At 45.2% G+C, this 15,699-nt stretch overlaps 1 protein-coding gene across 1 annotated transcript; it reads right to left on the reverse strand.

The window, feature by feature from the left end:
• Window positions 1-262: 262 nt before the first annotated feature.
• Window positions 263-7,718, reverse strand: LOC116519625 (WD repeat-containing protein 61-like). Its single transcript, XM_032233595.1, is given in 14 exon segments — window positions 263-520; window positions 626-704; window positions 1,298-1,351; window positions 1,353-1,388; window positions 1,738-1,831; window positions 2,092-2,185; window positions 3,300-3,378; window positions 3,380-3,443; window positions 4,693-4,763; window positions 4,765-4,863; window positions 5,045-5,150; window positions 5,978-6,005; window positions 6,114-6,162; window positions 7,657-7,718. Coding segments are annotated over 13 exon segments (906 nt in total). The 5' UTR covers window positions 6,126-6,162; window positions 7,657-7,718; the 3' UTR covers window positions 263-430.
• Window positions 7,719-15,699: the final 7,981 nt, after the last annotated feature.

The raw sequence follows: 15,699 nt of genomic DNA on the forward strand, positions 1-15,699 counted from the left end.
GCAAAGAAACGATAAAGCTACAGAACCCAGGGGACGTTGCAGGGTTTTGCTCGGCAGGAACACCACCAGGATTGTCGTGGCTTCCCAGTTGTGGAGGCCACCCAGCCAACACTAAAGGAACGGGCCCCGATTCTGCTTAGCGTTATGAGATCAGGTGTAGAGACGTTCATTGGTTCAGACGGATCGGCACCAATATGGAATGCAGTATTGCGGTTCTACAAAACAACCCACAGCGGCTGAGAGGAAAAGACCGAATCGCTGCCCAGATTCCACAGCAAGGGTTTATTTAGCTTTAAAATAATTTTTAAAAAAACCTAAATATTTTTCAGATTTCCCTCTATTAAGATTTTTCTTGACTGTTTTTTGTTTAAAAAAAGAATATCAAAATACTTTCGGGCAACCGAGACTGTAGCTGTCGCAAGCGGAACTCTTATACGGGACAATCGTAAACGTGGATTTCCTGATCGTCCCCAACGGAGACGATTTTTGAGCCGTTCCCGTTGTACTGCACGCCCCAGACCTACGGGCGGGAGAGAAAGAGGCCCAGCGAGTTAGAAAGAAGGACCGCCGGGGATGATGATGATGGGCTGCCCCGAAGAGCATCTCCGGCTTGTGATCTCCCTACCTGGTCTTGGTGGTCGAAGAAGGTGTGGGCGCAGGTCCTGGAAGGCACGTCCCAGACTTTGACCGTTTTGTCTGACGAGCTGGAATAATTTTTTAAAGAAAGGATCGGCTCGCTTAATTCTATAGGTGTCCTGCGGCAATTGTTTACTGCTCTTCGAAAATATTTATGGATTAGATTTTTATCTGCCTTTTGTACAATTAAAAGTTCACTGCTCGGTAGACGTGCGTGATAAATCTAGCAAAAGCCACTTTTAGAGAAATTCCTTCCCTTCCTTCCCCATCCTTCTCTCCTTCCTCATTTCCTCTTTCCTTCTTCCTATTCCTCTATCTTTCTTCCTTTCCTCATCTTCCTACCTTTTCCCCCTTTTATTTTCTCTTTCCCTACTATTTCTCCCCATTTATTCCATCCGTCCTTTCATCCTCCTATCTTCTCCTTTTATTTCCTTTCCCTATTCCCTCCCATCTTCCTTTCATCCTTTTCCCCCATCTTCCTTCTCCCCCCTTCCTTCCCTCTATCTCTTTTCTCTTTCCCTCCTCCCGCTCCTTCCTCCATCTGTCTTTGTACCTTCTGTTCTTTCCTCACCTTCCTTCACTCCCCACTCCTCTCCGTCTTTCCTTCATTCCCTCTCCAAAATCTGTTACAATTGTGGATAGATTATAGCATTCTACTCACCTGGAAACAAAATGGGTATCATCAGGGCAAAAGGCTACATTTAATACCCAATCCATGGCCACTCAGAGTGCCCGCCAAGTTGGCATGCTGTCTGTTAATTCAGAAAACAAGATTCTGGGTTAAGAAAACATCTTAAAACGATTTTCGGAATGCGTTGCACAGAACGCCCACAAAATCCCAAGATACTTGTAGTAAAAGAGGTAAGAACAGACAGTTCAAACTAACAAGCTATCAATGACAGCTTGTAACTACAGTTAGACTTCTGGGATAGGAAAGAGACACATTCCCGTTTCAGGAGTCTTTAATTGCTTGGATTGAGAAAATTCGGGAGTTGGAAGCCGAAATTCAAAGGAGATAATGGGGAATAGAGCGGGCGGGAGCACTTCCAGAGAAGGGAACCGAAGCAGTAGATAAGTGGGTGCAGCAAAGGCATCACTCACACATCGTATATCTTGATGTAGCCATCATCTGATGCTGTAACAAGCAGCTGAGAGTCTGGAGAAAACGTCAAGGAACGGATAGGCATGGCGTGACCTGGAGAAGAAGAGAGAATCACTTCGTGTCTTTGGCTGCTTGAAATGTAATTTGCACCTTGCTCTATAAATCGGTTGAACTATTCCCAAAAATGTTTGCCAGGGGAAGATCCTGCTGGCAAAGATGATAGATAGTGATAGATAGATAGATAGATAGATAGATGATAGATAGATAGATAGATAGATAGATAGATAGATAGATAGATGATATATGATATATAGATATAGATATATAGATACATCAGGAATTCCAAATCTCACCTTCCAGCGTGTGGACAAGTTTCCCGGTTGCAATATCAAAAATATTGATAATCCCATCGATCGCTCCACTGGCTAGGTATTTTCCATCTGGACTCTAAAACAATCAGAAACCAGTACTGACCCCCTTCTCCCCCTACACCACAAGAAGCCAATATTCACACCACACACTGCTATTCACCCTTTTGCGTTTACAGGAGGTGAAATTTGGCGACTTGACATTTTGGTTTAGTAAGCTTGAAAAGCCAGACAGAATTATTCGCAGTTCATATTGTTCAGGTGGCTGAAACGGGTGAAGTCACCACCTATGAAGTGTGTTCTGTGAATGCACCTACCAGCTAGAATGCAGAAGAGAAATGAGTCCCACCTAAACCTGGGATCACACAACATAGCAGGATAAGGTAAGTATGGATGCTGCCTATCTAATCAGCACATGGGACTTTAGGAAGGATTTCGGTGAAAGACAAAGCAGTGGTGGATCTATGAAAAGCACAAAATACACCTGTCCTGGTTTAGAATGCGCTGCTACATCCAGTGGGAAGGAAGCAGTGGAGATACATCTATAAAACCCACTAGGGGAGGGAGGGGGAGCTGGATTGATGGTTGACAAAAATATCACTGGAGTGATGCCTTCAAAACGCCTTTTGAACGTTTCTGGATTCTAATTGTAGATTATATACCCTGGTCCCAAAGAACAAAAAAACCTGCATTATCAATTTATTTATCTCTCTTAAAAGGACATGCCCCAGTTGTGAGGGAAAAGAGGACGGATTTATTTGGAAATTGTTTTACAGCACTGACACACACACACCCCAACCGTCCCTCTCTCTTCCCCCCTTGGGCCTTGCTGCTAAAACCGTGATAATTCAGCGCAAAGTTTCTGGGACGATCTTGCAGAGTGGGAGTGATGGCAACAGGTGACAATATATGCTTATATATGCTTATAAGAGCCGAGGTGGCGCAGTGGTTAAATGCAGCACTGCAGGCTACTTCAGCTGACTGCAGTTCTGCAGTTCGGCTGTTCAAATCTCACCAGCTCAGGGTTGACTCAGCCTTCCATCCTCCTGAGGTGGGTAAAATGAGGACCTGGATTGTTGTTGGGGGCGATATGCTGACTCTGTAAACCGCTTAGAGAGGGCTGAAAGCCCTATGAAGCGGTATATAAGTCTAACTGCTATTGCTATTATTAAAAGACAAGACAAGCATCTTACGTAAGCGATGCTGAGGATGAATTTCCCTCGAGTGTCCAAGGAATATTCCTTTTTTCCCGTCTCCACGCCAAATATGTTCTTTCCCAATGTGGCTTCCGGTCGCCACATACTGGGAGTCGGAGAAAAAGCCCGACCAAGCGTCCACTACAGCGGAGGAAGCGGAGAGAACTCTGAGATAGCGAGTAATAAGTACATTTATTTTTGTTATGCAATATTTGCATGCAGGTCTGGCAAGGAAGCAAATAATATTCTGAATAAGCAAACAGGAATTAGTAAAGCTGTTTTCAGGCCCAGTATTGATTGGTGTTTTTAACTGGATCTGGGCTATGAGGTTGTACGTATGAGAATGTATGACTATTATTCTCCTCTTCCTTCATACTATCTATCGCTCCACACTTATCTCTCCACACATGTTGCTTTTATCTTTCAACTTATATTGTTTTTATTGTTTCCTAGTACCATTTGATATTAATAACCTATGATTATCACTTAAGTGTTGTATCTTATGATTCTTGATGAATGTATTCTATTTTATTTTTCTTTGTGTACACTGAGAGCATCTGCACCAAAGACAAATTCCTTGTGTGTCCACACACTTGGCCAATAAAATTCTATTCTATTCTATTCTTCATTCCAATATATTGTTCTGTTCTGTTGTGTTCTGTTCTATTCTATTCTTCATTCCAATATTTATTGTTCTGTTCTGTGTGTTTCTCTCTTCTATTCTATTCTTCATTCCAATATTTATTCTGTGTTATGTACCCTGAGAGCATCTGCACCAAAGACAAATTCCTTGTGTGTCCAATCACACTTGGCCAATAAAGGATTCCATTCTATTCTATTCTTCATTCCAATATTTATTCTGTTCTGTTCTATTCTATTCTTCATTCCAATATGTTCTGTTCTATTCTGTTCTGTTCTATTCTATTCTTCATTCCAATATGTTCTGTTCTATTCTATTCTTCATTCCAATATGTTCTGTTCTGTTCTATTCTATTCTGTTCTATTCTATTCTATTCTTGTTTCAATGTACACTGTGAATACATGCCCCAAAGGTGTTTTATTTTCCCCCCAAAAGGCAACTGGACTTTTTTTGTTCTTTTTTTCAGAACTGGGGAAACTTCTTGGATTAGAAGTGAAATTTTTCAAAGGAAGAAAAAAAAACCCAAGAAAGTCCAGTTGCCTCTTTGGATAAAGCACCTTTGGGACAACTGTGACCTGGAGGACTGGGAATCTCCACAGAATATTTATGGTCCTCTTTATATTTACTTATAAATAATTTTAAAAAAAAAACAACAGAACAGCCACGGCAACAAAAGGCAGCTCTCCTCTTTCATCTACTAATTAAAATGGATGGGCCTTTGATCATCATCAGGGATGGGTGAAGCATTACCTGGCCCAGCATCGATTGACCTGATCTGCTTGCCAGTGTCCAAGTCCCAAATGCGGATGTGAGCATCTAACGCTGGACGCAGCAACGGTGCCTGTATGACTGATGTCCACAGAAACGACACCCAGCTGATGGCCTTCTAAAGTCCACTTGAGGTCCAGCTTCTCCTCATTCCTTGGAGAAACAAAAAGAAAGCATTTCAGAAGAGTCCTCTCTCCCTATTTTTAACTTTTTATCTTTCAGTCTTGTTTTTGTAAGCCGCCCGGAGTCCTACGGGATTGGGCGGCATATAAATTTATTAAATTACAATTACAATACTACATGGCATTTTTTTAGAAAACCTCCTGGAATTTACCATTTCCAGACTTTCACCAGATCATCCAGAGAGCCTGAGATTACGGTCTCCGAGCCGTCGTTTCTGTTTTTGCCCCAAGCAACCGACCAAATTGCATCGTCGTGCGCTAAGAGAGAGAGAGAGGGGAAAAAAGGACGATTGCGTTAGCCTCTTCCAAGAAGCAAGTCCCACAGAGCAGAGTCAGCCTCACCAGCATGAAATCAGAAAAACCTTCCACAAGAGAATGCCAGGCTTTGGTGATCCGATGCTTTTGGGATCCTGACCCTTCCCCATCACCCGGGTAGTCTGGTGGACCACCCTTCTACCTGTGAAAAGCAAAGCTGGCTTGACCCTCCCCACATGACATGGGGCCCATGAAGGAGGTCCATCTGGAGGGGACAAGAAGAAGGGCCTTCTCCATGGTGGGTCCCTGCCTGTGGGAACATCATCCCCAAGAAAGTAAGATTGGCTCCCTACTTGATAGGCTTTTGAAAGATTTGCCAGTGGATCTGGGCACCCCAGGATGATATAGAGGCCCTCAAGTGATTAGTTTTTGATTGTTGCCAAGGCGATGGGGATTATTGCAGTTTTATCTATCGCTGTAAACCCCCCAGAGTCACCGTAAGCAAGTTGGGCAGCCATATAAATGTTCTTAATAAATAGAATAATATATAAATGTTAATAGAATACATATAAATGTTAACGGAATACATATATGTGTGTGTGTTCTTAATAAATATATTTAATATATATATAAATGTTTTCAATAAATGGAATATATTTCAAAGCAAGATATATCCCTGTTCCATCTGTGAACTTTCTGCACCTGCCACCTTATTTATGTTTTATTCATTCATTTTTATTACATTTATGGGCCTCCCCTCTTTGCCACCAGGTTAACTCCTTAAAAAGCAAACACACCAAACACAATTTAGAAAGGCAGGATTTCCTTACCTTGTTCTTGCTTGAAGAGGATGCTATACTGAAAGGGGGGAAAAAACACAGCAACCAATCAGCCCCTCAATCCTCTTTCCTTAAAATAACACGTGTGAAATAACACGACTGGCTGATGACGGTGCCTGGTCCTTACCTGAGTTGTCATTTTTCCGGCTCACAAACTCACCATGCGCATCAAAGCTCTGGAAGAAGAGGAAAGTGCTGAGGGGAGGGGGAAAATTATATATATAAAATCATGAAATCATGTTCTTGACTTTCTAGTGTATCTAGTGTATTAAAAATTGAATGGGGGAATTGATGGGATAGATAGATAGATAGATAGATAGATAGATATATAGATAGATAGATAGATAGATAGATAGATAGATTAGATAGATAGATAGATAGATAGATAGATAGGGGGATACCACACACACAATTTATACACACAATTTATACACACACCAATTTATACAATTTATACACACACAATTTATACACACACAATTTATACACACACAATTTATACAATTTATACACACACAATTTATACAATTTATACACACACAATTTATACACACACAATTTATACACACACAATTTATACACACATACAATTTATACACACACAATTTATACACATACACAAACATAATTTATACACACACACAATTTATACACACACAATTTATACAATTTATACACAATTTATACACACACACAATTTATACACACACAATTTATACAATTTATACACACACACAATTTATAACACACAATTATACACACATACAATTTATACACACACAATTTATACACATACACAAACATACTTTATACACACACACAATTTATACACACACAATTTATACAATTATACACAATTTATACCACACACAATTTATACACACCAAACAAGTTATACACATACACAAACAATTTATACACACACAATTTATACAATTTATACACAATTTATACACACACACAATTTATACACACATACAATTTATCACACACAATTTATACACATACACAACATAATTTATACACACACACAATTTATACACACACAATTTATACAATTTATACACAATTTATACACACACAATTTATACACACAAACAAGTTATACACATACACAAACAATTATACACACACAATTTATACAATTTATACACACACACAATTTATACACACACACAATTTATACACATACAATATACACACACAATTTATACACATACACAAAATATTTATACACACACACAATTTATACACACACAATTTATACAATTTATACACAATTTATACACACACACAATTTATACACACAAACAAGTTATACACATACACAAACAATTTATACACACACAATTTATACACACACACATAATTTATACACACACACAATTTATACAGATATACAATTTACACACACACAAACATAATTTATACACACACACACGCATATAATTCACACGGACACGGACACACAACCATCAATTCCGCCATTCAGTTTTTAAACTTACCATGGAAAAGATACCCTAGAAAGCCAAGAACATGATTAAAAGCCCCAGCCCCAGATGTGGGGCGGGAGGGGGGTTGCGAGGCCCAGGAGTCCAGATGTGGGGGTGAAAGAAGGGGTTGCTATGGAAACCGCCCCCTCCCTTCCATCCGCTCCCCCAGCAACTCACCCGCCGGGGCTGCCCGTCGCCGCGCAGCGCTTGAGGCGCCCGCTGATGACGACACGCCTCGACTGCTAGAACGGCGCGCGGCGGCGGCGGCGGCGGCGGCCAAAAGCGCCTCTCTGCCGCCCCCCTAGGCGACGCGGCAGGGAATCGCAAGACCGCTTTCTTTGGCGCCTGGACCGCGGGGCTTTGGGTGGGGGGGCGGCGGCGCTGGTTTCTCCCCGGGGCTCGAGGCTTCCCCGCCCGCGATGGTCCCTCGGAGCGCCGGTAGAACAGGGGAGGGGTCCCAGGAAGCATTTCCCAGCCCTCCCCTCCCTTGCCAGGCCGAGCAACCCTGCAGATCCTGCAATTCCCGAGAATTGCATCAGGGACCCAGTGCATGCGCGTGCATGGGTGCATGAGCGTGCATGCACACCCGCGTGTCCCCTGCTGGCGTACTCTCTGGCTTTTTTTTTTTTTTTGCTTCTTGGCTCGTTCTTGGATTTTCCCGGCTGGAGCCCCCAAAAAGCGCCCCCCACAAGCTGGAAGGGGCAACTTGCAAAGTCTCGGAGCTCTTCCCCCCCCCAGCCCCAGTACCTGCCCCCTCGCTGCAAAAGAGCCCCCTCCCCACCTTTGCACCTCACTCTTAAGGGTCCCCTTCCTTCCTCCTCGCGGAGAAAGAGAGCAAAGGGGGGGGGTTTCCTCTAACGGTTATAAGTAGAGGACTCTCTGCAATGGGTCCTTGGCTTGTGGGTGTAGTGGCTTCAGCAAGCCCAACCCCCCTCCTCTCCCCACCCCCGTTCAACTTTTCCCTTCGGGGGGGGGAACCCCTAACTGGTATTTGCACATCTGGATCCCTCCTGCCCCACATCTGCAGCCTGGCCCTGGCCAGATGTCTTCGGTTCCCATTCTTCTCGGCCTGAGTCAGCAGGGCAGATTGGGGGGGGGGGGGAACCGTAGAAGGAGACTCCAAGGAGCATGTTGGCTTTTCGTTTGCGCATCATCCTGGAACATCTGTGTCCTTTCCAAATGCCTTTGATGCCTCATAAACCCGGCTGGGACCAGCTGGAAGGGGAGAAAGGAAAATTTAAAAGCTTCTGTTCTTTCAGCAGATCTCACTGACAAAAGGAAGAGAAGAGCAACCTATTCGTGTCTGAATAAAATGAAGTTAACTTTTTTTTCTCCCTGTTAGCATGGAAAGCTTCCCCAATTCTTCGGGCTGTCCAACCTTATTTTGATTTTAAGCAGCTTCAACATCCTGTTGATCTGAAACAAATTGCCCGCTTCCTTTGAAGTTAAACACAACTTTGGCAGAGCCAAAACATATTATATTTCTGGAAGGCCAACAACTGTGATGAGAAGGAAGGTTATTTCTTGGTTATTCTTCAGCAGGTTGACAATTTGGGATTGGAGCCGATCGCCCAGCGCAAATCTTGGATGAAAAGATTGGGATAGTCATCAGATTTTTCCTTTAGATATAGATATAGATTAACAGGACCTTATAGGTCATCTATTAGTCCAACTCACCAAACAGAAGACCTTACACCAGTGATGGCAAAACTTTTCGGACAAATGGCAGCCCAATTCTTCTTGTCCAATCTTTAATCTTTGTGATGTCCAAGTTGAGTTTGCTTAACTGAAACTGGATTTCTGACTTCCATCCCCCTTTTTTAAAACCACGTAATTCCTTTCAACGCACCCATGCGGTCTTATCAGCCGACATTCGGATGTCTTGTCAGTTTATTCGCTCAATTAAAAAAAAATCCGGAGTCCCTTGAAGGGGCCGCCTTACATTTTGTCTCCCGGAACTGAACTGTCCGATGACATATCGAACCTTAAAGTTGATGCGGATATAATTTTGATAACGCCTTTTTTTTTTTAAACCCATCTGGAGCGAGCTGGAGGTTTTTGAAGAAACATCCCTGTGTCCCTTGGGGGGAATTTGGATCTTTCCTAATGTGCAATAATTGAGATAATTGGCTGGATGGGGTTTCTAATTAGGACAGGAAGATGGGCTAACCTTTCACGGACAAATCTCATTTAGGGAGATGAGATGAAAGAGGCTCCCTTTGGCATATGGAGATGATGCTTGATGGGCGATGAGGACAATGCGCTTTAAAAAAATCTGTTGGAGGATGCGGAACAAAGGTTCGTTTGCAAACGGTTCTATTCGGCTTTATGTCCCAAGGGAGCTTTTCCAAAAGGCAACTAAACTTCCTTGGATTTGGTTTTGGTTTTCCCTTCAAAACGTTTCGCTTCTCATCCAACAAGCTTCTTCAGAACTTCAAGGCGAAAACAAAACAAGAAAATCCGGTTGCCTTTTGAAATAAAGCACTTTTGGGACGGCCATAACCAGGATGACTGAGAATCTCCATAGACATTGCAACTTTATTCATCATTTGCTGAGCTTGTCAATCGGAAAGGTCGGCAGTTCAGCGGTTCGAATCCCCAGTGTCGCGTAACGGAGTGAGCTCCCGTGACTTGTCCCAGCTTCTGCCAACCGAGCAGTTCGAAAGCATATAAAAATGCAAGTAGAAAAATAGGAACCACTTTTGGTGGGAAGGGAACAGCGTTCCGTGCGCCTTCGGCGTTGAGTCATGCTGGCCACATGACCACAGAGACGTCTTCGGACAGCGCTGGCTCTTCGGCTTTGAAACGGAGATGAGCACCGCCCCCTAGAGTCGGGAACGACTAGCACATATGTGCGAGGGGAACCTTTACCTTATCTAAGGAGCAGATTAAAAAGAAAACTTTAAGATGCTCTTGAGGTGCAAGGCCAGCTATTGAAGTGATAAACTTAATGAATGTTTTGTTTAAAACATTGCTGTTTTGGATGTAAGGGGGAAAAAGGTATCCTAGAATGGATTCAGGCTTCCAATGCTCTGTGCAGCCTTGTCTGTTCTCTCAGCTTCTTCTAATGCAGTGTTTCTGGATCTCAGGAACTTGAAGATGGGTGGACTTCAACTCCCAGAATTCCTCCAGTCAACAGTCTTAACATACTCAACTACATCTAAAGTCAGCATCCAAGTTTCATCCCAGGGGTTGATAGCAATAGCCCTTAGACTTATATACCGCTTCATGATGCATTACAGCCCCCTCTAAGCGGTTTACAGAGTCAGCCTCTTGCCCCCCAACAATCTGGGTCCTCATTTTACCCACCTCGGAAGGACGGAAAGCTGAATCAACTTTGAGTTAGTCAGAATCGAACTGCTGGCAGTGGGCAGAGTTAGCCTACAATGCTGCATTGTAACCACTGGGAAGGAAGGAAGATACCAATAGCACTTAAGACTTATATCCCGCTTCACGGTGCTTTACAGCCCTCTCTAAGTGGTTTACAGAGTCAGCCTCTTGCCCCCAACAATCTCCTCATTTTACCCAAGGATGGAAGGCTGAGTCCACCTTGAGCCTGGGGAGATTTGAACTACCAAATTTTAGGCAGCCCAGCCAGCAGAGGTAGCCTGAAGTACTGCACTCTAACCACTGTACTGCCACTCATCTTCCTTCCTTCCTTCCTTCTTCCTTCCTTCCTCCTCCTTCCTTCCTTCCTTCCTTCCTTCCTTCCTTCCTTCCTTCCCTTCCTTCACAATAGCCCATAGACTTATACGCGCTTCATAGTGCTTTTACAGCCCTCTCTAAGTGGTTTGCAGAGTCAGCCTCTTGCCCCCCAACAATCTGGGTCCTCATTTTATTAATCTCGGAAGGACGGAAGGCTGAGTCAACTTTGAGTTGGTCAGAATCGAACTTCTGGCAGTGGGCAAAGTTAGCTTGCAATACTGCATTCTTAACCACTGGGAAGGAAGGAAGATAGCAGCACCTAGACTTATATCCCGCTTCACAGCCCTCTCTAAGCGGTTTACAGAGTCAACCTCTCGCCCCCAACAATCTGGGTCCTCATTTGACCCACCTCAGAAGGATGGAAAGCTAAGGCAGCCTTGAGCCATTCAGGATCAAACTGCTGGCAGTAGGCAGAATTAGCCTGCAATACTGCTCTCTAACCACTGCACCACCATGATCCTCTGAGAACCCATCCTGTTATCCTTTCTATCCCTCTAGAGCTGCAGAGTTGTTCCTTCTGTTCCAATAGAGGCTTGGGCAGCCCGCGAGAGAGTTTTTGAAAAGTCAAGATGCCTACTCAAAACTCCGCCTCTTTTACATGCACCACCCGGAAAAGAGGAGAAGGACACACCCTGGATAAGAGATGGGCAACCACACTTGAGCTGATGCCCTCGCCAAGCCAACTCTTGCCACGTTAGCAAGCCACGGTTCCTCTCTGCATTAAACACTCCTTAACAAGCATGGTATTGGACCTGGGCACTTGAGAGACCGCCTGCTGCCGATCACCTCCGCCAGACCGATTAGATCCCACAGATTAGGCCTCCTCCGAATCCCATCCGCCGGCCAGTGTCGACTGGCGACCACCCGGAGGAGGGCCTTCTCTGTGCTGCTCCGACCCTCTGGAACGAGCTCCCCGTGGAGATTCGAACCCTCACCACCCTCCAGACCTTCCGCAAAGCCCTCAAAACCTGGCTGTTCCGACAGGCCTGGGGCTAAAGAGCTGTTGCCCCCGTCTCGAATTGGTATGACTGTTGTGTTTTTAATCATGCATTGTTTTTTTTTATGTCGTTTTAAATTCTTGTTTGTATCCCCTTTCCCTGGTTGAGTGTGAGCCGCCCTGAGTCCCCTTCGGGGGGGGGGGAGGAAGGGCGGCATATAAATAAAATCAACATTCAACATGTACACAGGACCTGGTGAGAACATATTGGCAGCCACAATGCTCCATCCTGCCCCATCGGGGAATCGATTGAATAAATCAAAATAATCACAATGCCCATCAAAATCAGAGGGGGGGGGCTTCCACTGTAACACGGGGGGGGGGAGCTGTCCTCTTGAACATTTTGACTATAATCTGCAAAAGTTGCGTTCGGTTTTGCCACTGAGAACACGCAAGAATATCCCAGGACATTGGAAAGAAAGAACCCCCCCCAAAAAAGAAGGGGCTTTCCTCCCCCCCCCCCCTTTCTGCATATATTTTTTACAGTCTCCATTTCTGGCTGCTGTTGCTCTGGGTGCAAAAAGGCGCTGGCAACGGTGTCATTTTAATGAGGGCCTCGCTGCACAATGGGCGGCTGGGCAGAAGTGGCCGAGCGCGTCTTGGGTTGCATCCGTCAGATTAAATTCCCCCGATTGTCACGTCCGTCCGTTCGTGGGGGAGCCCCCCCATCCATTTCATCTGTCAGCGAGATGTACGGCCGCCTTCCTGCCCTTCCAGATGGGTGATCTATCTGCGTCGCGGGCCATCCATCACTTTGAGGTTGGATTTGTCCCCTGCCATCTCTTGCTCGGCTGGCACCTTCCTAATTCGCCCCCCCCCCCGCCGTCCCGGCTGATCTTCCTGACTCCACCGTCGCTGGTCAATAAACCCTGGGGTGGGGGGGGTACTCGGAGAGCCATTAGGGTGGGATGATTGAGTGACCCCCTGGCTCCAGCTGCAGCACCGCAACACCCGGTCCTTTTGTCTGGCCAGGCCTGGCCAAAAGAGGAGATGGATGGGACCCATCTGTAGGGGAGAAAGGAGGGCCAGCGGGAGGGGTGGGGTGGGCGACGCGCTGGTTTCAGGTGAAAGAAAAAAGAACGTGCGTTTCTGGATCTGAAATTGGGGAGGGGGGCGATGGAATTTGTTTAATAAATGAAATAAATGGAAAAAAGAGCCTGATTTGGAGGCCAGGGGGAGGAAGGTTATTTTATTGAAAACGCCGCCCCCCCTCAGGGGAAACAGGTGGTTGGGGTGGGCGAGGTACCAGGATGGAGAAGAGCGGAAACCTTGGCATGATTTTTCTTCCCTTCCTTTCCCTTTTCTCTCCCCCTTCCTCCTTTCCTTCCTTCCTTCCTTTCCTTCCCTTCCATCTCCTTTCTTTTTCCCTTCCCTTTTCTCTCCCTCCCCTTCCTTCCTCCTTCCTTCCCTTCCTTTCCCTTTTCTCTCCCTCTCCTTCCTTCCTTCCTTCCTTTCCTTCCACTCCTTTCCTTTCTTTTTCCCTTCCCTTTTCTCTCCCTCTCCTTCCTTCCTCCTTTCTTCCCTTCCTCCCTGTTTTCCTTCCTTCTTCCTTCCTTCCTTTCCTTCATCTCATCTCCTTCCTTTCTTTTTCCCTTCCCTTTTCTCTCCCTCTCCTTCCTTCCTCCTTTCTTCCCTTCCTTTCCCTTTTCTCTCCCCCTCTCCTTCCTCCTTCCTCCCTTCCTTCCTTTCCTTCCCTTCCATCTCCTTTCTTTTCCTTCCCTTTCTCTCTCCTCCTCCTCCTTCCTTCCCTCCTTCCTGTTTTCCTTCCTTCTTTCTTCCTTCCTTTCCTTCATCTTCATCTTCCTTTCCTTTTTTTCTTTTCCCTTCCCTTTTCTCTCCCTCTCCTTCCTCCTTTCTTCCCTTCCTTCCTTCTTCCTTTCTCTTGCCCCATCTTCCTTTCCTTCCATCGTGTCCCTGTCCCTTCCTTTTTCCTTCTTTTCTCTCACTCTCTTCTCTCCCCCCTCCTTCTCTCATCTTTCTTTCCTTTCCTTCCATCTGCCCTTTCCTTTCTTCTTCCTTTTTCTGTCTCCTCCCTCCCTCCTTATTTCTCCCTCCCTCTCTTCCTTTCCTTCCGCCTGTCCTTTCCTTTCTTCTTCCTTCCCTTTCTCTCCCTCTTCCCTTCCTCATCTTTCCGTCCTTCCTACCCTACCCACCCACCTTACTCTCCCTGGATTTTGGATATTAAACCTGGATAACCCTTTCTTTTAACTGACTACATCTACCATCCCTTACTTTGCTCCCTTCCTCCCTCCCTCCCCTCCTCTCCCCTCTCTTCCCTTTCTCCTTCCCTTTCTTCACATGCCTGCAGTTTGAGGCAGGATGGCAATTATGTTCCTGCACCAGGACTGGCTCAAAGCAGGGTCCTGTATAAGGGGCAGGGGCACCGCCAGAAGAAGGAAAAACCGTTTCTCTTCAGATTCAGCATTCTCCGTTTGTTTTGAACCTGTCCTTCTGTGGCGGGATTCCAATGCAATTTGGGCTCTCTTGGATGGAAATGGTCTGGCCATCGAAGCAAGAAAGGATGGGGGAAGGTGAAATCCAGGGGTGTGTATGTTGGAGTGCTGAAGGGTATGAAGAACAGTTGTAGGAATTGGGAATGTCCAATGAAAAGAAGGATTAGGGGAGACATGATAGTAGTCTTCCAGTATTTGAAGGGCTGCCCCAAAGAAGAGAGTCAAACTATTCTCTTTCATATTCTATTTTATTCTATTCTATTCTCTTTCATATTATTATTCTATTCTATTCTATTATTCTATTCTATTTCTATTATTCTATTCTATTTCTATTATTCTATTCTATTTCTATTATTCTATTCTATTTCTATTATTCTATTCTATTTCTATTATTCTATTCTATTTCTATTATTCTATTCTATACTATTCTATTTATTCTATTTATTTCTATTATTCTATTCTATTTCTATTATTCTATTCTATTTCTATTATTCTACTCTATTCTATTTTCTATTCCTATTCCTATTCTATTCTATATTCAGCTCCAAATATCTACACTAAAGGGAGGGAGGGAGGACTAAGCGGCAGGGAAGATTCCTGAGGAAAACCCACTTCCTCCTCTCGTATTTTGGAGAACCCCCCCACCTAAGCCCCCTCCCCAGCATCTTTGCACCATCCAGCGCTGAGCAGAAGGGGAAAGTGTGTGTGTGTGAGAGAGAGAGGGCTTCTCCCCCCCTTCTTCCCCATGTCACCACCACCTTCTCCATCCATGAATCTTCCCTCTGCCTCCCAGCTGCAAAGCGAGGTACAATTGGGGGGTGGGGGGGCTGTGTGTGAGTGGTGGTGGTGGGAGGGCGCTGCGAAAGGCAGGGAAATCTCCTTTTTGGGGGAAGACCAGGCGGTCGGTGCCTGGGCTGGCAGGATGATGGGGAAGGGGATGATGGATGGGGAGGAGGGAGGGGCGCTGCTGGCAGGGGGCGCGTGGGTGGGATGATGGATGATGGGTGGGGTGGGGGGAGTGGGAGGCGCCGCTTGTGTGTGCCCGAGCGAGTGGACGCGGTGGGG

This window comes from Thamnophis elegans, chromosome 16 (genome assembly GCF_009769535.1).
Source record: "Thamnophis elegans isolate rThaEle1 chromosome 16, rThaEle1.pri, whole genome shotgun sequence".
NCBI lineage: Eukaryota > Metazoa > Chordata > Lepidosauria > Squamata > Colubridae > Thamnophis > Thamnophis elegans.